A 22,730-nucleotide genomic window follows, 5' to 3' on the forward strand; every position below is an offset into this window, starting at 1 on the left:
TCATGTGCCTTGTATGTCATCTGTTAATACAAATACAATTGTTAAATAACGAGCCTAGTTGATTTAGCCACGGAAAAAGGCAAGAACCTTCCCGCTAGCCATGATTGGCTGAGATAATGGATGGGCCGGACATGCCGAGAGATGAGTTTGGATTGGTCTGCCACGTAGCATGCTTCTGTCTATAACGTGAGCTGCTTAGTATGTGTAGATCCTCCTTGCTGACGCAGATTTTTATGAAAGATATAACGTTGTATCCATGGAGAACTGCAGAAAGTGTTGCTACCGTTCTCAACAACATTGATGCCATGAATTTAACAGTTTATATCGACTAAAAATCAGTTTGGAAGAAGTTGTGACGGACTTTCTGCGCACGATCCCCGTGTGAACCGGAGTGAGTTGACACGACGGGTCAAACGAGCTTTAGCTACGAACCCAAATCGGACACAACGCAGGACGTCTTACTTAGTTAAAGGGGTTCCAGTCTGTCGCGACGCGTTCATCCACGTGTACGGATTAAAAAGTCTAGCTACGTTTTCAGATATTATACATTTCAAATGTTTTCGTTGCAAGTTAAAGCGTACTGTTAGCTCGCTAGCAAACGTTAGCTTGCTGGCTCGCTAGCTAACGTTACGTGTATGATCTGTGTGGTAATGTTATTTGTATCTCAGACAGCCATTTGCATTGCTAGTTATAGCCTAATGTTAGCTAGCTAGCTAACATTGAACATAGTTGGTTAGCTTTAGCTTCCTGCAGATTCATACTACAGCATTTCGTGCGTGCTGTCGGCTAGCGATGAAAATGAGTTTGTACTGTATGGGTTGGAATTATGGTTAATTGTTTAGCTAGCTAGCTACATGTCTAAACAAAAGACTCCACTTTGCCAGATGATTATATGACCCATCAAGTTAGCCAGGTGTGTCTGGGAGTGATTACAGCCATCTATTGTATTTAATGAACATGTCTAGACAATAGTGACCCATCCACTTAGATAGATGTAGCTGGGGGGTGATTATAGAATTTATTTCACATGACCCATCAATTTAGAGAAGTGTGTCTGGGTAAGCATCATCTATTAATTATAAAATATTTATAAAATATTTTTATCCAGGCACTTTCTATATTTTATAGTGCTACAATGCAAATATGCAAGTAACCATTTCCCTGTACCGTTTACACCTTCTGTATCCTGTTCATGTGACAAATCAACTTAGATGTTATTGGATATAGTTTACCAGAGACGGTAATGTGAAGAACGACATGACCTGCACCAAAGTCAGATTAGGATATAGGCCAAAGACCAGATAAAGTGTATGTTTACCTGGAGTTTTTCCTTATTGTAGGCTACTACTTTCTCCACTCTTAGTCTTGAAATCTTTGTTACAAGTTTATCAACTTTCAAAGTAGAATCACTGTCCCATTGTTCCTCAACTGCAGTGGATCATATACAATTTTCTATCTTTAAGTCTCACAATTTCATATTTTTACTACATTCGACCGAATCGAGGTGGTCGGTCACATTTGTTCTTCTGAAGAAATGTTGTGGTTTTAGATGTTTTCAAAAACAAGACAGTAGAGGTGCAAAACTAGACACAAGCAGATGGAGGACTTCACCTTGACTCTCTGTGTTCTGTTCAAGGTGCTCTGTGATGAGACCTGTTGTAGAGAAACCAGTCACCTTGACTCTCTGTGTTCTGTTCAAGGTGCTCTGCGATGAGACCTGTTGTAGAGAAACCAGTCACCTTGACTCTCTGTGTTCTGTTCAAGGTGCTCTGCGATGAGACCTGTTGTAGAGAAACCAGGAGATTAAATGATAAACATAGAGATAGACAGGATGCTTATGGGCAGGGGACTGTGTGTGTTTATGTAAAACCACTTATGCAAAAAGTATCACTTCCTACTGCTCTACTGGTGTGTGACAGAATGTGTGTGTGTGTGTGTGTGTGTGTGTGTGTGTGTGTGTGTGTGTGTGTGTGTGTGTGTGTGTGTGTGTGTGTGTGTGTGTGTGTGTGTGTGTGTGTGTGTGTGTGTGTGTGTGTGTGTGAAAGCAGAAGTCACTAGATTTTGGATGAAATCCCAGATCCTGAGATTAATCATGAGACTACATCTCTAACAAACCTGCTGTCACCACACACACACACACACACACACACACACACACACACACACACACACACACACACACACACACACACACACACACACACACACACACACACACACACACACACACACACACACACACACACACACACACACACACACACACATTTCCCCTTTAAGTCTAGATCCTTGTGTCCTACCTGTTTAGTGTACTCTGATTGTTTGGGAAAAGGAACCTTACACACAAACACACTCACACACAAATGTATGTGTGTGGGTTTTGCTCCTTATCGTGTTTGCACACGGTGAGTTACATGTTTGGGGAACTTGAAACAGGGAACTTGTACCTAAATGCTTCAACCCAGAAGGAATAGTAAAGATATGCACTGAGGGTTTCGAACATAATGTAGGCCTACACTCATCCAATGACTTGCAGGTACTTCTGGGTAATGTGTTGTTATGTGTTAAAAACATTTAGACTACGTTACCCAGCAGGCTATGCGGGTGGGGGGGAGGGGGGGGGGGCATCAACTCTGGAAATAAAGACCTGGTGGAAACCAACGGGCTCAATAAAATACCTGGTGGAAACCAACAGGCTCAATAAATTACCTTCTGGTGGAAACCAACAGGCTCAATAAAATACCTTCTGGTGGAAACCAACAGGCTCAATAAAATACCTTCTGGTGAAACCAACAGGCTCAATAAATTACCTTCTGGTGGAAACCAACAGGCTCAATAAAATACCTTCTGGTGGAAACCAACAGGCTCAATAAAATACCTTCTGGTGGAAACCAACAGGCTCAATAAATTACCTTCTGGTGGAAACCAACAGGCTCAATAAATACCTTCTGGTGGAAACCAACAGGCTCAATAAATACCTTCTGGTGGAAACCAACAGAATCAATAAAATACCTTCTGGTGGAAACCAACAGGCTCATTAAAATACCTTCTGGTGAAACCAACAGAATCAATAAATTACCTTCTGGTGGAAACCAACAGGCTCATTAAAATACCTTCTGGTGGAAACCAACAGGCTCAATAAAATACCTTCTGGTGGAAACCAACAGGCTCAATAAAATACCTTCTGGTGGAAACCAACAGGCTCAATAAATTACCTTCTGGTGGAAACCAACAGGCTCAATAAAATACCTTCTGGTGGAAACCAACAGGCTCAATAAAATACCTTCTGGTGGAAACCAACAGGCTCAATAAAACTATCTACCCATATGGAAAAGAATAATTAAAATCAAATATGAATATTATACGGCAGATTATATTTGAGTGGTGTATTTGTGTATGTGTTAACAGATATGCAAACACAATTGATTACATGATTGTGGTGTTTTTCCTCCATAGATATGGGATGTGTGACCTTAGATGGCTTAGCCTACAGGTCTCTTGTATGGTTTGATGTTTTATTCAATACAGGCAGCATATCAAAAAGTCTGATATGACAAGAATCTTGTATGAATCTTCTGTGAATCTTCTTTGAATCTTGTATGAATCTTGTATGAATCTTCTGTGAATCTTCTTTGAATATTGTATGAATCTTGTATGAATCTTCTGTGAATCTTCTTTGAATCTTGTATGAATCTTGTATGAATCTTCTGTGAATCTTGTATGAATCTTCTGTGAATCTTGTATGAATCTTGTAAGAATCTTCTATGAATTTGCTATGACTCTTGTAAGAATCTTTTATGAATCTTCTGTGAATCTTGTATGAATCTTGCATGAATCTTCTGTGAATCTTGTATGAATCTTGCATGAATCTTCTGTGAATCTCCTATGAATTTGCTATGACTCTTGTATGTGTATTGGCTGTCATGTGTAAAAGTACCAGGTAGAATATATAATAATCTTGCTAAATTCTTCTATATCTTTTCCATATTGGGAAATCTATGTTAATGAGATGCACTGTCTAATTGCTAGTCATTTTACTGTTGACGGTGGCTATCTGGCTCCATAGTGAAGTTTCCCCTAGCCACAGATCTAGGATCAGCTTCTCCTCCCCCACATCCTAATCTGAACCATTAGTGGGGAAATGCAAAACTGACTCAAGATCAGCGTCTAGGGGCAACATCACTCTATACTGCGTATCTTTCCCAATCGTTTCAAGGTTTCAGGGTTCTCTACCTTTTCTCTGCTTCCCTCTAGTGGTTGATAGCGTTGTGAACAGGATGGTTTGTGGGAAAAAACACACACGTGTACGCTTAAACACACACAGACACACAAAGTATTGAATCAATGCTTTATTAATGGGTCATGTTTTTAGTACCAGGAAACAAGACTTGAAGGTCAACAAGGAAGTGATATCATCAGTGTTCGACGACCCCGGTACTGTGCAGGTTTTAGTGCCATCCCAGCACTAACTAACAAACCAGATACAGCTAATGAAATAATCATCCAGACTTTGACTATAGATGTTAACAGACTGGATACAGCTAATCAGGGGCTCCCGAGTGGCTCAGCGGTCTAAGGCACTGCATCTCAGTGCTAGAGGCGTCACTACAGAACCTGGTTTGATTCCAGGCTGTATCACAACCGGCCGTGATTAGGAGACCCATAGGGCGGCGCACAATTGGCCCAGCGACGTCCGGGTTTGGGCGGGGTAGAGCGTCATTGTAAATAAGAATTTGTTCTTAACTGACTTGCCCAGTTAAATAAAGGTAAAAAATAAACTAATCATCTAGACTTTGACTATAGCTGTTGACAGTTGTGTTAGTGCTGGGTTGGAACCAATCCCTGCACACCTTGTGGGTCCCAGGGACCAGGATTGAAGAACGGTGACTTTAACCATTATATAGATAGCATCCCAAATGGCACCCTATTCCCTATAGGTCACTACTTTTCACATAGGGCTCTGATCTAAAGTAGTGCACTACTTTTCACATAGGGTTCTGATCTAAAGTAGTGCACTACTTTTCACACAGGGCTCTGATCTAAAGTAGTGCACTACTTTTCACATAGGGTTCTGATCTAAAGTAGTGCACTACTTTTCGCATAGGGTTCTGATCTAAAGTAGTGCACTACTTTTCACATAGGGTTCTGATCTAAAGTAGTGCACTACTTTTCACATAGGGCTCTGATCTAAAGTAGTGCACTACTTTTCACACAGGGCTCTGATCTAAAGTAGTGCACTACTTTTCACATAGGGTTCTTATCTAAAGTAGTGCACTACTTTTCACATAGGGTTCTTATCTAAAGTAGTGCACTACTTTTCACATAGGGTTCTGATATAAAGTAGTGCACTACTTATCACATAGGGCTCTGATCTAAAGTAGTGCACTACTTATCACATAGGGCTCTGATCTAAAGTAGTGCACTACTTATCACATAGGGCTCTGATCTAAAGTAGTGCACTACTTATCACATAGGGCTCTGATCTAAAGTAGTGCACTACTTTTCACACAGGGCTCTGATCTAAAGTAGTGCACTACTTTTCACATAGGGCTCTGATCTAAAGTAGTGCACTACTTTTCACATAGGGCTCTGATATAAAGTAGTGCACTACGTAGGGGATAGGTTACCATTTAAGAGGCAGACATAGAGTAGAACCTACAAACTAAAGTTACCTATCTATATCGTTACAACAATTATAAAATAACGTCAAAATAACATGCGTGTGAAATGGCAATAGGAATGAATGTAAGGCTGTGTGTCTCGTCCGATGAGATGAACATTCCAGGAGAAAAACAATTCAAACGAGTCGGTTCATTCGTTCGTTCCGTACAATCTTTTCTCAACAAAAAACAAACGATCGTCGAAGAAAGGCGATCGTAAAACAGTCTGTCCAAACGTGGTCCGTCGCATCGCAGATGAAAGACGGGTCATGGAAAAGGCCTGATAATGCTTTTTTTTTTAAAGTAGGCTGTGAAATGAAAATACAACATGTACAATAGGCTCTTAGCGCTCCCATGAGTTACATGAAAACATAAATAAGTTAATACATTAAATAAATAAATAAATAGCGTTATAAACACCAAAAAATAAATAACCTCAAATATTAAATAATAACAGAAACACAAATGATTCACGTCGTGAAGAGAGATGGTCTTCAGTATTGTTCTCATTACTTCCTGTAGCGTTGGAAATGTGGAGGGGCCTCTTGTGTGACAGTCAGCAGTCTAAATAGCACCCTATTCCCAATGTAGTGTACTACTTTGAAGGCCCATAGGGCTCTGGGACACAGGGTTCCATTTGGTACACAACCCCCGAGTCCTCATCCGGTCCTTCCCATTAACCAGAGTCCTCATCCAGTCCTTCCCATTAACCAGATTCCTCATCCTTCCCATTAACCAGAGTCCTCATCCAGTCCTTCCCATTAACCAGAGTCCTCATCCAGTCCTTCCCATTAACCAGAGTCCTCATCCAGTCCTTCCCATTAACCAGAGTCCTCATCCAGTCCTTCCCATAAACCAGAGTCCTCGTCCAGTCCTTCCCATTAACCCGAGTCCTCATCCAGTCCTTCCCATAAACCAGAGTCCTCGTCCAGTCCTTCCCATAAACCAGAGTCCTCGTCCAGTCCTTCCCATTAACCAGAGTCCTCGTCCAGTCCTTCCCATTAACCAGAGTCCTCATCCAGTCCTTCCCATTAACCAGAGTCCTCATCCAGTCCTTCCCATTAACCCGAGTCCTCATCCAGTCCTTCCCATAAACCAGATTCCTCATCCTTCCCATTAACGAGAGTCCTCATCCAGTCCTTCCCATTAACCAGAGTCCTCATCCAGTCCTTCCCATTAACCAGAGTCCTCATCCAGTCCTTCCCATTAACCAGAGTCCTCATCCAGTCCTTCCCATTAACCAGAGTCCTCATCCAGTCCTTCCCATTAACCAGAGTCCTCATCCAGTCCTTCCCATTAACCAGAGTCCTCATCCAGTCCTTCCCATTAACCCGAGTCCTCATCCAGTCCTTCCCATTAACCAGAGTCCTCATCCAGTCCTTCCCATAAACCAGAGTCCTCATCCAGTCCTTCCCATTAACCCGAGTCCTCATCCAGTCCTTCCCATTAACCAGAGTCCTCATCCAGTCCTTCCCATTAACCCGAGTCCTCATCCAGTCCTTCCCATAAACCAGAGTCCTCATCCAGTCCTTCCCATTAACCCGAGTCCTCATCCAGTCCTTCCCATTAACCAGAGTCCTCATCCAGTCCTTCCCATAAACCAGAGTCCTCATCCAGTCCTTCCCATTAACCCGAGTCCTCATCCAGTCCTTCCCATTAACCAGAGTCCTCATCCAGTCCTTCCCATTAACCCGAGTCCTCATCCAGTCCTTCCCATAAACCAGAGTCCTCATCCAGTCCTTCCCATTAACCAGATTCCTCATCCTTCCCATTAACCAGATGTTAGAGTATGAAATGATTTATAGGGTTCTAAAATTACCAAATTTCCATGCAAACTTTCCAGAAATCCCAGTGTAAAGATTCCCTGGATTTCCTGCCTATTCCCTCCTCATTCAAGGACTCTTACAACCAGGATGTCTGGAAAACCTGCATGAAATTTGGGGGGAAATTACTGGAATTGTGTAACTCTAGATATGGTTGTAAAAGATCATCGTTTGTTGGATGCTAACAGATTGATACAGTCAATAAAATAAAGAAGCATGCTTCTAGAATACACCGGTATTGTTCTAGAATACACCGGTATTGTTCTAGAATACTATGGTATTGTTCTAGAATACTATGGTATTGTTCTAGAATACACCAGTATTCCGTTATGAGTGATCTATTATCGTACTGACAAGCAACAGCACACATAATAATAAAACAACTCATTTACTAATCCTTGGCGAGTAATCAAACATTTACGGGCTCGATTCAATCCGTAGCGCTGAAGAGCCGCACTACAGCACAATAGAAACTTAAAAGGCAATATTCCCGCTTTCACGGAGACTGCATTCACGGCTGTTTATGTTGGCTCAATCAGAAATTACAATCTCTTTCTAGCGCTGAACTTCAGCGATACGGATTGAATCGAGGTCTCGTATTTCCTCTTAATTTTTCTAGTGAGGAGGTTGAAAAACGTCACTGATGAAACTTGGTTTGCAAACAGTTATTGATCAGTATTAATAGTAAATATAATTTCACAAATATATATACTCTTCCATTTTATCTTGCGACTGTGTCCGTATCCTAAACAGCACCCTATGCCCTATGTAGTGCACTACCTTTGACCAGACCCTATACATCCCAAACAGCACGCTATTCCCTATGTAGTGCACTACTTTTGACCCAGGCCCCTAGGGAGCAATTTGGGACGCAGGCAGTATTTTTTTTCCGGAAAAAATAGATGGTTGAATATATACCTCATCCAAGCGTAACGTCGCAAGCTGCCTGTTAGCTCAATCCATCAATCAATCAACCAATAATTGATTGATTGATTGATGGAATCATTGATATATCTGTGGAGTATTAGAATAACCATAGCCACGTTCCAGAACATTCCTTATTGATTTAGCACACGACAATCCTCAATCGAACAATCTATATCATTATTTTGCAGAATCCAAAGCAGTACACGAGTTTAAGAGCAGATAAACAGGTTGACGGTGGTTTCATATTGAGCCGTGTTTGGCGAGCCGAGAGTTAGGTCCCAGGTCTGTTTTGAAGTTGGCCAATAGACGCTCTCGCTGTGTACCTCTGGCCAATAGTAGTGCAGAGGAGTGACATGTCGTCAGAGCAGAGAGAGGAGCTGATTTTTATTGGCCATCATTTAAGGTCACTGTAGGTATCTGTAGACCTTGAAAAAGTAGTTCTGTCCATTCATCTCTGCATTCCTCCAACCCTCCCTCCGTTCCTCCATTCCACTACTGTAGGTATCTGTAGACCTTGAAGCAGTGGTTCCCAGAGTCGGCCACCACCACGTGTCCATCGGAGGTGAGAGCCAGACCCTGAGGTCCGTAGAGAGGGTCAGCTGATGTGTTGATATAGGACAGGAAAGAGCCACTACCGTCAAACACCTGGAGAGAGGGGGGAAGATACTTACGTAAATTAGATATATCTGTATTTAATTTACAATACATTTTCAAACATTTCTAAAAACACGTTTTCACTTTGTCATTATGGGGTGTTGTGTGTAGATCACAGGAGGTTGGTGGCACTTTAATTGGGAGGGCGGGCTTGTGGTAACGGCTGGAGTGAAATCAGAAGAATGGTATCAAATACATCAAACACATGGTTTCCATGCCGTTCCATTGACTCCAGTCCAGCCTTTATTATGAGCCGCCGCCTCCACAAGTTTAGATGGATGAGAAAAAATCTCTCTTTTAAATTCTGATTGTAACACAACAAAATGGGGAAAAAGTCAAGGGGTGTGACTACTTTATGAAAGCAGTGTGTACATATATTATATATTATATATATATGTACCTGTATGCCGCTGTTGCCCCAGTCGGCTACGATGATGTCCATATACTGTATATGATATATGATTTATGATATATACAGTACCAGTCAAAGGTTTGAACACAGCTACTCATTCAAGGGTTTTTCTTTATTTTTAATATTTTCTACATTGTAGAATAATAGTGAAGACATCAAAACTATGAAATAACACATATGGAATCATGTAGTAACCAAAAAAAATGTTAAACAAATCAAAATAGATTTTATATTTGAGATTCTTCAAAGTAGCCACCCTTTGCCTTGATGACAGATTTGGATACTCTCTGCATTCTCTCAACCAGCTTCGCCTGGAATGCTTTTCCAACAATCTTGAAAGAGTTCCCACATATGCTGAGCACTTGTTGACTGCTTTTCATTCACTCCGCGGTCCAACTCATCCCAAACCATCTAACTTGGGTTGAGGTTGGGTGATTGTGGAGGCCAGGTCATCTGATGCAGCACTCCATCACTATCCTTCTTGGTCAAATAGCCCTTACACAGCCTGGAGGTGTGTTGGGTCATTGTCCTGTTGAAAAACAAATGATAGTCCCACTAAGCGCAAACCAAATGGGATGGCGTATCACTGCCTAATGCTGTGGTAGCCATGCTGGTTAAGAGTGTCATGAATTCTAAATAAATCACAGACAGTGTCACCAGCAAAGCACCGCCACACCATCACACCTCCTCCTCCAAGCTTCACGGTGGGAACCACACATGTGGAGATCATTCACCTACCCTGCGTCTGACAAAGACACGGCGGTTGGAACGAAAAATATCACATTTGGACTCATCAAACCAAAGGACAGATTTTCACAGATCTAATGTCCATTGCTCGTGTTTCTTGGCCCAAGCAAGTCTCTTCTTATTATTGGTGTCCTTTAGTAGCAGCTCCTTTGCAGCCATTCGACCATGAAGGTCTGATTCACACAGTCTCCTCTGAACAGTTGATGTTGAAATGTGTCTGTTACTTGAACTCTGTGAAGCATTTATTTGGGCTGCAATTTCTAAGGCTGGTAACTCTAAATAACGTATCCTCTGCAGCAGAGGTAACTCTGGGTCTTCCTTTCCTGTGGCGGTCCTCATGAGAGCCAGTTTCATCATAGGACTTGATGGTTTTTGCAACTGCACTTGAAGAAACGTTCTTGAAATGTTCCATATTGACTGACCTTCATGATGGACTGCCGATTCTCTTTGCTTATTTGAGCTGTTCTTGCCATAATATGGACTTGGTATTTTACCAAATAGGGATATCTTCTGTATACCACCCCTACCATGTCACAACACAACTGATTAGCTCAAACACATTAAGATGGAAAGAAATTCCACAAATTAACTTTTAACAAGGCACACCTGTTAATTGAAATACATTCCAGGTGACTATCTCATGAAGCTGGTTGAGAGAATGCCAAGAGTGTGCAAAGCTGCCATCAAGGCGAAGGGTGACTACTTTGAAGAATCTCAAATATTAAATATATTTTGATTTGTTTAACACTTTTTTGGTTACTACATGATTCCATATGTGTTATTTCATAGTTTTGACATCTTCAATATTATTCTACAATATGGAAAATAGTAAAAATAAAGAAAAACCCTGGAATGAGTAGGTGATCTAAAACTTTTGACCAGTAGTGTACTTGTATGCAGCTGTTGCCCCAGTCGGCTATGATGATGTCCATATACTCTATATGATATATAATTTATGATTTATATATATATATATATAACTGTACCTGTATGCGGCTGTTGCCCCAGTCGGCTACAATGATGTTCCCGTTCACGTCGACGGCCACGCCTGTAGGGGCATTAAACTGACCGTTGCCCTCTCCGTTAGATCCAAACTTCAGCAGCAGCTCTCCCTCTGGGGTGAATACCTGGAACGGAGGGAGGGAGGGAGGGAGGGAGGGAGGGAGGGAGAGACCATTTCTATTGAACCAGGTCTTGTTCATTCTACTGGGTTAACGAAGGTCAGGACTTGTTCATTCTACTGGGTTAACGAAGATCAGGACTTGTTCATTCTACTGGGTTAACGAAGGTCAGGACTTGTTCATTCTACTGGGTTAACGAAGGTCAGGACTTGTTCATTCTACTGGGTTAACCAAGGTCAGGACTTGTTCATTCTACTGGGTTAACGAAGGTCAGGACTTGTTCATTCTACTGGGTTAACGAAGGTCAGGATTTGATCATTCTACTGGGTTAACGAAGGTCAGGACTTGATCATTCTACTGGGTTAACGAAGGTCAGGACTTGATCATTCTACTGGGTTAACAAAGGTCAGGACTTATTCATTCTACTGGGTTAACGAAGGTCAGGACTTGTTCATTCTACTGGGTTAACGAAGGTCAGGACTTGTTCATTCTACTGGGTTAACGAAGGTCAGGACTTGTTCATTCTACTGGGTTAACGAAGATCAGGACTTGTTCATTCTACTGGGTTAACGAAGGTCAGGACTTGTTCATTCTACTGGGTTAACGAAGATCAGGACTTGTTCATTCTACTGGGTTAACGAAGGTCAGGACTTGTTCATTCTACTGGGTTAACGAAGGTCAGGACTTGTTCATTCTACTGGGTTAACGAAGGTCAGGACTTGTTCATTCTACTGGGTTAACGAAGGTCAGGACTTGTTCATTCTACTGGGTTAACGAAGGTCAGGACTTGTTCATTCTACTGGGTTAACGAAGGTCAGGATTTGATCATTCTACTGGGTTAACGAAGGTCAGGACTTGATCATTCTACTGGGTTAACGAAGGTCAGGACTTGATCATTCTACTGGGTTAACAAAGGTCAGGACTTATTCATTCTACTGGGTTAACGAAGGTCAGGACTTGTTCATTCTACTGGGTTAACGAAGGTCAGGACTTGTTCATTCTACTGGGTTAACGAAGGTCAGGACTTGTTCATTCTACTGGGTTAACGAAGGTCAGGACTTGTTCATTCTACTGGGTTAACGAAGGTCAGGACTTGTTCATTCTACTGGGTTAACGAAGGTCAGGATTTGATCATTCTACTGGGTTAACGAAGGTCAGGATTTGATCATTCTACTGGGTTAACGAAGGTCAGGACTTGATCATTCTACTGGGTTAACGAAGGTCAGGACTTATTCATTCTACTGGGTTAACGAAGGTCAGGACTTGATCATTCTACTGGGTTAACGAAGGTCAGGACTTGTTCATTCTACTGGGTTAACGAAGGTCAGGACTTGTTCATTCTACTGGGTTAACGAAGGTCAGGACTTGTTCATTCTACTGGGTTAACGAAGGTCAGGACTTGTTCATTCTACTGGGTTAACGAAGGTCAGGACTTGTTCATTCTACTGGGTTAACGAAGGTCAGGACTTGTTCATTCTACTGGGTTAACGAAGGTCAGGATTTGATCATTCTACTGGGTTAACGAAGGTCAGGACTTGATCATTCTACTGGGTTAACGAAGGTCAGGACTTGATCATTCTACTGGGTTAACAAAGGTCAGGACTTATTCATTCTACTGGGTTAACGAAGGTCAGGACTTGTTCATTCTACTGGGTTAACGAAGGTCAGGACTTGTTCATTCTACTGGGTTAACGAAGGTCAGGACTTGTTCATTCTACTGGGTTAACGAAGGTCAGGACTTGTTCATTCTACTGGGTTAACGAAGGTCAGGACTTGTTCATTCTACTGGGTTAACGAAGGTCAGGATTTGATCATTCTACTGGGTTAACGAAGGTCAGGACTTGATCATTCTACTGGGTTAACGAAGGTCAGGACTTGATCATTCTACTGGGTTAACGAAGGTCAGGACTTATTCATTCTACTGGGTTAACGAAGGTCAGGACTTGATCATTCTACTGGGTTAACGAAGGTCAGGACTTGATCATTCTACTGGGTTAACGAAGGTCAGGACTTGTTCATTCTACTGGGTTAATGAAGGTCAGGACTTGTTCATTCTACTGGGTTAACGAAGGTCAGGACTTGTTCATTCTACTGGGTTAACGAAGGTCAGGACTTGATCATTCTACTGGGTTAACGAAGGTCAGGACTTGTTCATTCTACTGGGTTAACGAAGGTCAGGACTTGATCATTCTACTGGGTTAACGAAGGTCAGGACTTGTTCATTCTACTGGGTTAACGAAGGTCAGGACTTGTTCATTCTACTGGGTTAACGAAGGTCAGGACTTGTTCATTCTACTGGGTTAACGAAGGTCAGGACTTGTTCATTCTACTGGGTTAACGAAGGTCAGGACTTGTTCATTCTACTGGGTTAACGAAGGTCAGGATTTGATCATTCTACTGGGTTAACGAAGGTCAGGACTTGATCATTCTACTGGGTTAACGAAGGTCAGGACTTGATCATTCTACTGGGTTAACGAAGGTCAGGACTTATTCATTCTACTGGGTTAACGAAGGTCAGGACTTGATCATTCTACTGGGTTAACGAAGGTCAGGACTTGATCATTCTACTGGGTTAACGAAGGTCAGGACTTGTTCATTCTACTGGGTTAACGAAGGTCAGGACTTGTTCATGCTACTGGGTTAACGAAGGTCAGGACTTGTTCATTCTACTGGGTTAACGAAGGTCAGGACTTGATCATTCTACTGGGTTAACGAAGGTCAGGACTTGTTCATTCTACTGGGTTAACGAAGGTCAGGACTTGATCATTCTACTGGGTTAACGAAGGTCAGGACTTGTTCATTCTACTGGGTTAACGAAGGTCAGGACTTGTTCATTCTACTGGGTTAACGAAGGTCAGGATTTGATCATTCTACTGGGTTAACGAAGGTCAGGACTTGATCATTCTACTGGGTTAACGAAGGTCAGGACTTATTCATTCTACTGGGTTAACGAAGGTCAGGACTTGATCATTCTACTGGGTTAACGAAGGTCAGGACTTGATCATTCTACTGGGTTAACGAAGGTCCCATTTGAGGCGTTGTGTCTGATGAACCTGAGAAGTTAGTTACCTTGACTGAGTGGTTGTGAAAGTCTGTCACTATGATCTCATTGTTGTGGTTGACGGCTGCAAAATGAGGACCTGGTCGAAAGAGAGGAGGAGAAAGGAGGAGAGGAGGTGAAGAGAGGAGAGGAGAGATGGAAGTACCGTGAAGACTTCATCATCATCATCATCATCATCACCATTATCATCATCAGCATCATCTTCATCATCCACATCAACACACCTGCGAACTGTTTGTCTCCGTTGCCGCGGCTCCCGAACTTAGTAACGAGCTTGCCGGTTGGCTGGAAGATGAAGACGGTGCATGCCTTGTTGTCCACAACGATCACGTGACCGTTCTGATCCACGGACACGCCCTTCGGTCCCATCAGCCTACCAGAGCCCAGCTTGGCCTGACAGACAGAGAACACAACCAATCAGAGTACAGCTTGGCCTGACAGACATAGAACACAACCAATCAGAGGACAGCTTGGCCTGACAGATCAGAAAATAGAATAGTCCCCTGTACGTCCCCTGTATGTCCCCTGTATTTCCCCTGTATGTCCCCTGTACGTCCCCTGTATTTCCCCTGTATTTCCCCTGTACGTCCCCTGTATTTCCCCTGTACGTCCCCTGTATTTCCCCTGTATTTCCCCTGTACGTCCCCTGTATTTCCCCTGTATTTCCCCTGTACGTCCCCTGTATTTCCCCTGTATGTCCCCTGTACGTCCCCTGTATTTCCTCTGTATTTCCCCTGTACGTCCCCTGTATTTCCCCTGTACGTCCCCTGTATTTCCCCTGTATTTCCCCTGTACGTCCCCTGTATTTCCCCTGTACGTCCCCTGTACGTCCCCTGTATTTCCCCTGTACGTCCCCTGTATTTCCCCTGTATTTCCCCTGTACGTCCCCTGTATTTCCCCTGTACGTCCCCTGTATTTCCCCTGTATTTCCCCTGTATTTCCCCTGTATTTCCCCTGTACGTCCCCTGTACGTCCCCTGTATTTCCCCTGTACGTCCCCTGTATTTCCCTGTATTTCCCCTGTATTTCCCCTGTATTTCCCCTGTACGTCCCCTGTATTTCCCCTGTACGTCCCCTGTATTTCCCCTGTATTTCCCCTGTATTTCCCCTGTATTTCCCCTGTACGTCCCCTGTATTTCCCCTGTATTTCCCCTGTACGTCCCCTGTATTTCCCCTGTATTTCCCCTGTACGTCCCCTGTATTTCCACTGTACGTCCCCTGTATTTCCCCTGTATTTCCCCTGTACGCCCCCTGTATTTCCACTGTACGTCCCCTGTATGTCCCCTGTATTTCCCCTGTATGTCCCCTGTATTTCCCCTCTATTTCCCCTGTACGTCCCCTGTATTTCCCCTGTATGTCCCCTGTACGTCCCCTGTATTTCCCCTGTATTTCCCCTGTATGTCCCCTGTATTTCCCCTGTACGTCCCCTGTACGTCCCATGTACGTCCCCTGTATTTCCCCTGTATTTCCCCTGTATTTCCCCTGTACGTCCCCTGTATTTCCCCTGTATGTCCCCTGTATTTCCCCTGTATGTCCCCTGTACGTCTCCTGTACGTCTCCTGTACGTCCCCTGTACGTCCCCTGTACGTCTCCTGTACGTCCCCTGTACGTCTCCTGTACGTCCCCTGTACGTCTCCTGTACGTCTCCTGTACGTCTCCTGTACGTCCCCTGTACGTCCCCTGTACGTCTCCTGTACGTCTCCTGTACGTCTCCTGTACGTCCCCTGTACGTTCCCTGTACGTCCCCTGTACGTCCCCTGTGCGTCCCCTGTGCGTCCCCTGTACGTCCCCTGTACGTCCCCTGTACGTCCCCTGTACGTCCCCTGTACGTCCCCTGTGCGTCCCCTGTGCGTCCCCTGTACGTCCCCTGTACGTCCCCTGTACGTCCCCTGTGTGTCCCCTGTGTGTCCCCTGTACGTCCCCTGTACGTCCCCTGTACGTCCCCTGTACGTCCCCTGTACGTTCCCTGTACGTCCCCTGTACGTCCCCTGTACGTCCCCTGTGTGTCCCCTGTACGTCCCCTGTATTTCTCCTGTACGTCCCCTGTACGTCCCCTGTGTGTCCCCTGTACGTCCCCTGTATTTCTCCTGTACGTCCCCTGTGTGTCCCCTGTATGTCCCCTGTATGTCTCCTGTATGTCCCCTGTACGTCCCCTGTACGTCCCCTGTACGTCCCCTGTACGTCTCCTGTATGTCACCTGTATGTCCCCTGTATGTCTCCTGTATGTCTCCTGTACGTCCCCTGTACGTCCCCTGTACGTCCCCTGTACGTCCCCTGTATGTCTCCTGTATGTCTCCTGTATGTCCCCTGTATGTCTCCTGTATGTCCCCTGTATGTCTCCTGTATGTCTCCTGTATTTCTCCTGTACGTCCCCTGTGTGTCCCCTGTATGTCCCCTGTATGTCCCCTGTATGTCTCCTGTATGTCCCCTGTACGTCCCCTGTACGTCCCCTGTACGTCCCCTGTATGTCTCCTGTATGTCACCTGTATGTCCCCTGTATGTCTCCTGTATGTCTCCTGTATGTCCCCTGTACGTCCCCTGTACGTCCCCTGTACGTCCCCTGTATGTCTCCTGTATGTCCCCTGTATTTCTCCTGTGTGTCCCCTGTACGTCCCCTGTACGTCCCCTGTATGTCCTCTGTATGTCCCCTGTATGTCACCTGTATGTCACCTGTATGCTCACCTTGTATTTGCCCTCGCTGGAGAAGATGCTGACCCACTTGTTGTCGTAGTCGGCGATGATGATGTCACCGTTGGGGTGAACGGCCACACCTGTTGGTCGTTGGAGTTGCCCTGGCGACCGGCCCCTCACCCCGAAACGACTCTTAAACTCGCCGTCATTAGAGAAGATCTGCCCGGTGAGACACACACACACACACACACACATACACACACACACACACACACACACACACACACACACACACACACACACACACACACACACACACACACACACACACACACACACACACACACACACACACACACACACACACACACACACATAAACACACACACACACACACACACACACACATGCATACACATACACACACAAACAATCAAACGATCAAAATTCTGCCACTGTGTGTGTGTGTGTGTGTGTGTGTGCGTGTGTGCGTGTGCGTGTGCGTGTGCGTGTGTGTGTGTGTGTGTGTGTGTGTAGTTACCTGGACACACTGGTTATTGCTGTCTGCTATTAGAATCCTGCCACTGGAGGACGTTGACACACCCTGTAGGTTAGTAAATTCTCCTTTATTCTTCCCCTTAGTACCTGAAGCACAGACACACCTTATCAATGGACAAACTAGAGGCAGAGAGAGAACGCGAAGGAGAGAGGTGGGAGAAAGAAGGGAGAGAGGAGGGAGAAAGAAGGGAGAGAGGAGGGAGAAAGAAGGGAGAGAGGAGGGAGAAAGAAGGGAGAGAGGAGGGAGAAAGAAGGGAGAGAGGAGGGAGAAAGAAGGGAGAGAGGAGGGAGAACGAAGGGAGAGAGGAGGGAGAACGAAGGGAGAGAGGAGGGAGAAAGAAGGGAGAGAGGAGGGTGATAGAAGGGAGAGAGTGGGTGATAGAGAGAGGAGGGAGAAAGAAGGGAGAGAGGAGGGAGAAAGAAGGGAGAGAGGAGGGAGAAAGAAGGGAGAGAGGAGGGAGAAAGAAGGGAGAGAGGAGGGTGATAGAAGGGAGAGAGTGGGTGATAGAGAGAGGAGGGAGAAAGAAGGGAGAGAGGAGGGAGAAAGAAGGGAGAGAGGAGGGAGAAAGAAGGGAGAGAGGAGGGAGAAAGAAGGGAGAGAGGAGGGAGATAGAAGGGAGAGATGAGGGTGATAGAGACAGAGAGAGAACGCGAAGGAGAGAGGAGGGAGAAAGAAGGGAGAGAGGAGGGAGAAAGAAGGGAGAGATGAGGGTGATAGAGACAGCACAGTCTGGCTATAGAGACCGGTCGTCACAGACAAACCTGGCTGCCCAGGGAGGACAGGCTGTGCTCACTCTGCTCCAGGGGAGAGGTAGAGACAGAAGTGCATTTCCTACTACACTGTGACAAATACTCAGACCTAAGAGCATATTTCTTTCCCAAAATTATAATTCAATACAAAGAATTTGAAACTATAAAAGATGAAGAAAAATTCTAATATTTGTTGGGTGAAAAGCCAAAATGTGCAGTTTTGGCAGCCAAATATGTGTCCTCCTGCCACAGCCTGAGGGACAGCCAGTGAAAAATGCAAAGTAATGTTGATAATATTTCCCATTTAGCTTAGTTTTGTTTTGTCTTTCGTACCAGGTCATGTGTCTTCTCAGTCATGTTGACACTGGTCTACTACTGTTGCTTTAATGTATTGTTGTTCTGATTAATATTGTTGTTGTAGCTGTTATTAATGGTAATCCCATGTCCACTACTACTATTATTATTACTGTTAGTCCCACCATTTATTTATATATAAATATATATATATTTTGTGTATATATATACATATATATTTTATTTAAATTTTTCGATATGTATACTTTGACAATGTAAGTAATAATAACTTGCCATGTCAATAAAGTCAATTGAATTGAATTGAATTGACAGAGAGAGAACGCGAAGGAGAGAGGAGGGAGAAAGAAGGGAGAGAGGAGGGAGATAGAAGGGAGGGAGTGGGTGATAGAGATCTCTCTGTCTCTCACCGATCCTGAAGATGAGATCATCTTCGATGGGATTCTCTCTGCGTCTGGGTGTCCCCAGGGCACTGCCTGTCCTCCTGGACCCCTTCTTCTTACTCCCAGACCCCGGGGACTTTCCTCTCCTCTTAGCCCCCTCAGAGGAGCCTGTAGACGGGGTGGCCGTGGTCGTCAGAGAGGTGGCTGTGGTGGTGGGGGGAGACACCTGGAAGAGACATTTAACATGAACGGTAGACAGTCAGACTGTTAGTTGCAAAATTCTGGTAACTTTCGTTAAACTCCCAGGTTTTCCAGAAATAGTTGAAAGATCTGGGAGTCCTCCTAAAAAAAATGACAATCTCTCTCTCTCTCTCTCTCTTTACCTCAGGGTCCGGGGACCTGGTAACTCTGAGACTGAAGGGACTTCCTTTGATGTGCTGGTCATAGAGCCGGAGAGCCAATGAGAACTCTCCTTCCTTGTTTACAGTGTAAACAAAATCATATGTCCCGTTCTTGTGGTCGAGTATCTCCCCGTCCGCCACGCTACCATCTGGAGTACACACCTGGAAGGAGATATAACAACTCTATGTATCCATGTAGGGCAATTTGTTTAGCGTAACGTAGCATACCTTATCATAGCATAGCATACATTAGCTTAGCATAGCGTAGTATACATTAGCTTAGTTTAGCATAGCATACATTAGCTTAGTTTAGCATAGCATAGCATACATTAGCTTAGTTTAGCATAGCATACTTTAGCTTAGTTTAGCATAGCGTTGCATACAGTAGCTTAGCTTCTTTTATCATAGTTTAGCTTACCGTGTGTGTGTGTGTGTGTGTGTGTGTGTGTGTGTGTGTGTGTGTGTGTGTGTGTGTGTGTGTGTGTGTGTGTGTGTGTGTGTGTGTGTGTGTGTGTGTGTGTGTGTGTGTGTGTGTGTGTTTGTGTGTTGGTCCCCCACCTCAGCAGACAGGATGGCGTTGCCGCTCCTGCAGTGTCCCCCGGCCTTGTCTCTGGTCGTTATGGTTACGCAGGCTGGGAGACCCACGATGCACTGCTCCAGCCCCACACCCGACGCCTCACTCTGGCTCGCCACCGCGCTGGGGACGACAATCATATTTCATGTATATTAATTGCTTCATTTTAATTTGTATATTTTTTTTATTTGTTTATTCATATTTTATCTATGATACCAGCAGCCCATCTGATATAGACTGACCTGGTAGTGAAGATAGTCCCCAGCTCATATAGAAGCATTTCACTGTAAGGTCTACTAAAATGTGTAAAAAGTCAAGGGGTCTGAATACTTTCCAAATGCACTGTATGTACCTGGTAGTGACAATTGTCCCTAGGTTGTGGATAGTCTTCCTCAGTCCCTCTGCCTCCATCACTAAGTCCAGTTGATCATTCTCCTCAGCCTGGAATGGTAACCCTACAAGAAATATACATGTTAAAAATTATAGCACTGTGACCACGTTAGCCTGTCTCACGTGACCCACGGGGACAGCTGTGACTACATTAGCCTGTCTCACGTGACCCACGGGGACAGCTGTGACTACATTAGCCTGTCTGACGTGACCCACGGGGACAGCTGTGACTACATTAGCCTGTCTGACCTGACCCACGGGGACAGCTGTGACCACATTAGCCTGTCTGACGTGACCCACGGGGACAGCTGTGACTACATTAGCCTGTCTGACGTGACCCACGGGGACAGCTGTGACCACATAAGCCTGTCTGACGTGACCCACGGGGACAGCTGTGACCACATAAGCCTGTCTGACGTGACCCACGGGGACAGCTGTGACCACATTAGCCTGTCTCACGTGACCCACGGGGACAGCTGTGACCACATAAGCCTGTCTGACGTGACCCACGGGGACAGCTGTGACCACATTAGCCTGTCTCATGTGACCCACGGGGACAGCTGTGACCACATAAGCCTGTCTGACGTGACCCACGGGGACAGCTGTGACCACACTAGCCTGTCTCACGTGACCCACGGGGACAGCTGTGACCACATTAGCCTGTCTGACGTGACCCACGGGGACAGCTGTGACCACACTAGCCTGTCTGACGTGACCCACGGGGACAGCTGTGACCACATAAGCCTGTCTGACGTGACCCACGGGGACAGCTGTGACCACACTAGCCTGTCTCACGTGACCCACGGGGACAGCTGTGACCACATAAGCCTGTCTGACGTGACCCACGGGGACAGCTGTGACCACACTAGCCTGTCTCACGTGACCCACGGGGACAGCTGTGACCACACTAGCCTGTCTGACGTGACCCACGGGGACAGCTGTGACCACACTAGCCTGTCTGACGTGACCCACGGGGACAGCTGTGACCACACTAGCCTGTCTCACGTGACCCACGGGGACAGCTGTGACCACATAAGCCTGTCTGACGTGACCCACGGGGACAGCTGTGACCACATAAGCCTGTCTGACGTGACCCACGGGGACAGCTGTGACCACATAAGCCTGTCTGACGTGATCCACGGGGACAGCTGTGACCACATAAGCCTGTCTGACGTGACCCACGGGGACAGCTGTGACCACATAAGCCTGTCTGACGTGACCCACGGGGACAGCTGTGACCACATAAGCCTGTCTCACGTGACCCACGGGGACAGCTGTGACCACATTAACCTGTCTCACGTGACCCACGGGGACAGCTGTGACCACATAAGCCTGTCTGACGTGACCCACGGGGACAGCTGTGACCACACTAGCCTGTCTGACGTGACCCACGGGGAAAGCTGTGACCACACTAGCCTGTCTCACGTGACCCACGGGGACAGCTGTGACCACATAAGCCTGTCTGACGTGACCCACGGGGACAGCTGTGACCACACTAGCCTGTCTGACGTGACCCACGGGACAGCTGTGACCACATAAGCCTGTCTCACGTGACCCACGGGGACAGCTGTGACCACATTAGCCTGTCTGACGTGACCCACGGGGACAGCTGTGACCACACTAGCCTGTCTGACCTGACCCACGGGGACAGCTGTGACCACACTAGCCTGTCTGACGTGACCCACGGGACAGCTGTGACCACATAAGCCTGTCTCACGTGACCCACGGGGACAGCTGTGACCACATTAGCCTGTCTGACGTGACCCACGGGGACAGCTGTGACCACACTAGCCTGTCTGACCTGACCCACGGGGACAGCTGTGACCACACTAGCCTGTCTGACCTGACCCACGGGGACAGCTGTGACCACATTAGCCTGTCTGACGTGACCCACGGGGACAGCTGTGACCACATAAGCCTGTCTGACGTGACCCACGGGGACAGCTGTGACCACATTAGCCTGTCTCACGTGACCCACGGGGACAGCTGTGACCACATTAGCCTGTCTGACGTGACCCACGGGGACAGCTGTGACCCCATAAGCCTGTCTGACGTGACCCACGGGGACAGCTGTGACCACACTAGCCTGTCTGACGTGACCCACGTGGACAGCTGTGACCACACTAGCCTGTCTCACGTGACCCACGGGGACAGCTGTGACCACACTAGCCTGTCTGACGTGACCCACGGGACAGCTGTGACCACATAAGCCTGTCTCACGTGACCCACGGGGACAGCTGTGACCACATTAGCCTGTCTGACGTGACCCACGGGGACAGCTGTGACCACACTAGCCTGTCTGACCTGACCCACGGGGACAGCTGTGA

General features: G+C 45.9%; 2 protein-coding genes across 4 annotated transcripts in view; both read right to left on the bottom strand.

The window, feature by feature from the left end:
- The window catches only part of tlr2 (toll-like receptor 2), a 41,406-nt gene extending 39,591 nt beyond the window's left edge, over positions 1-1,815 (bottom strand). For 2 of the 3 annotated variants that reach the window (XM_071334169.1, XM_071334170.1), the window contains exon 1: positions 1,612-1,815. The gene's annotated coding sequence lies outside the window, so the exon portion shown is untranslated. The remainder of the gene's footprint in view (positions 1-1,611) is intronic. The other variant, XM_071334171.1, reaches the window with a different exon arrangement.
- Positions 1,816-4,334: 2,519 nt separating this feature from the next.
- trim2b (tripartite motif containing 2b) overlaps positions 4,335-22,730 on the bottom strand; it is a 37,458-nt gene continuing 19,062 nt past the window's right edge. Inside the window, exons 7-16 of the mRNA XM_071334172.1 lie at positions 20,366-20,468; positions 19,998-20,136; positions 19,422-19,601; positions 19,066-19,264; positions 17,577-17,680; positions 17,087-17,254; positions 14,630-14,798; positions 14,414-14,484; positions 11,210-11,350; positions 4,335-9,055 (exon numbers count right to left, since the gene is read on the bottom strand). Of these exons, the coding sequence (XP_071190273.1) occupies positions 8,903-9,055; positions 11,210-11,350; positions 14,414-14,484; positions 14,630-14,798; positions 17,087-17,254; positions 17,577-17,680; positions 19,066-19,264; positions 19,422-19,601; positions 19,998-20,136; positions 20,366-20,468 (1,427 nt within the window). The 3' untranslated portion in view covers positions 4,335-8,902. The remainder of the gene's footprint in view (positions 9,056-11,209; positions 11,351-14,413; positions 14,485-14,629; positions 14,799-17,086; positions 17,255-17,576; positions 17,681-19,065; positions 19,265-19,421; positions 19,602-19,997; positions 20,137-20,365; positions 20,469-22,730) is intronic.

Source organism: Salvelinus alpinus, chromosome 11, assembly GCF_045679555.1.
Source record: "Salvelinus alpinus chromosome 11, SLU_Salpinus.1, whole genome shotgun sequence".
In the NCBI taxonomy this organism is placed as follows: Eukaryota; Metazoa; Chordata; class Actinopteri; order Salmoniformes; family Salmonidae; genus Salvelinus; species Salvelinus alpinus.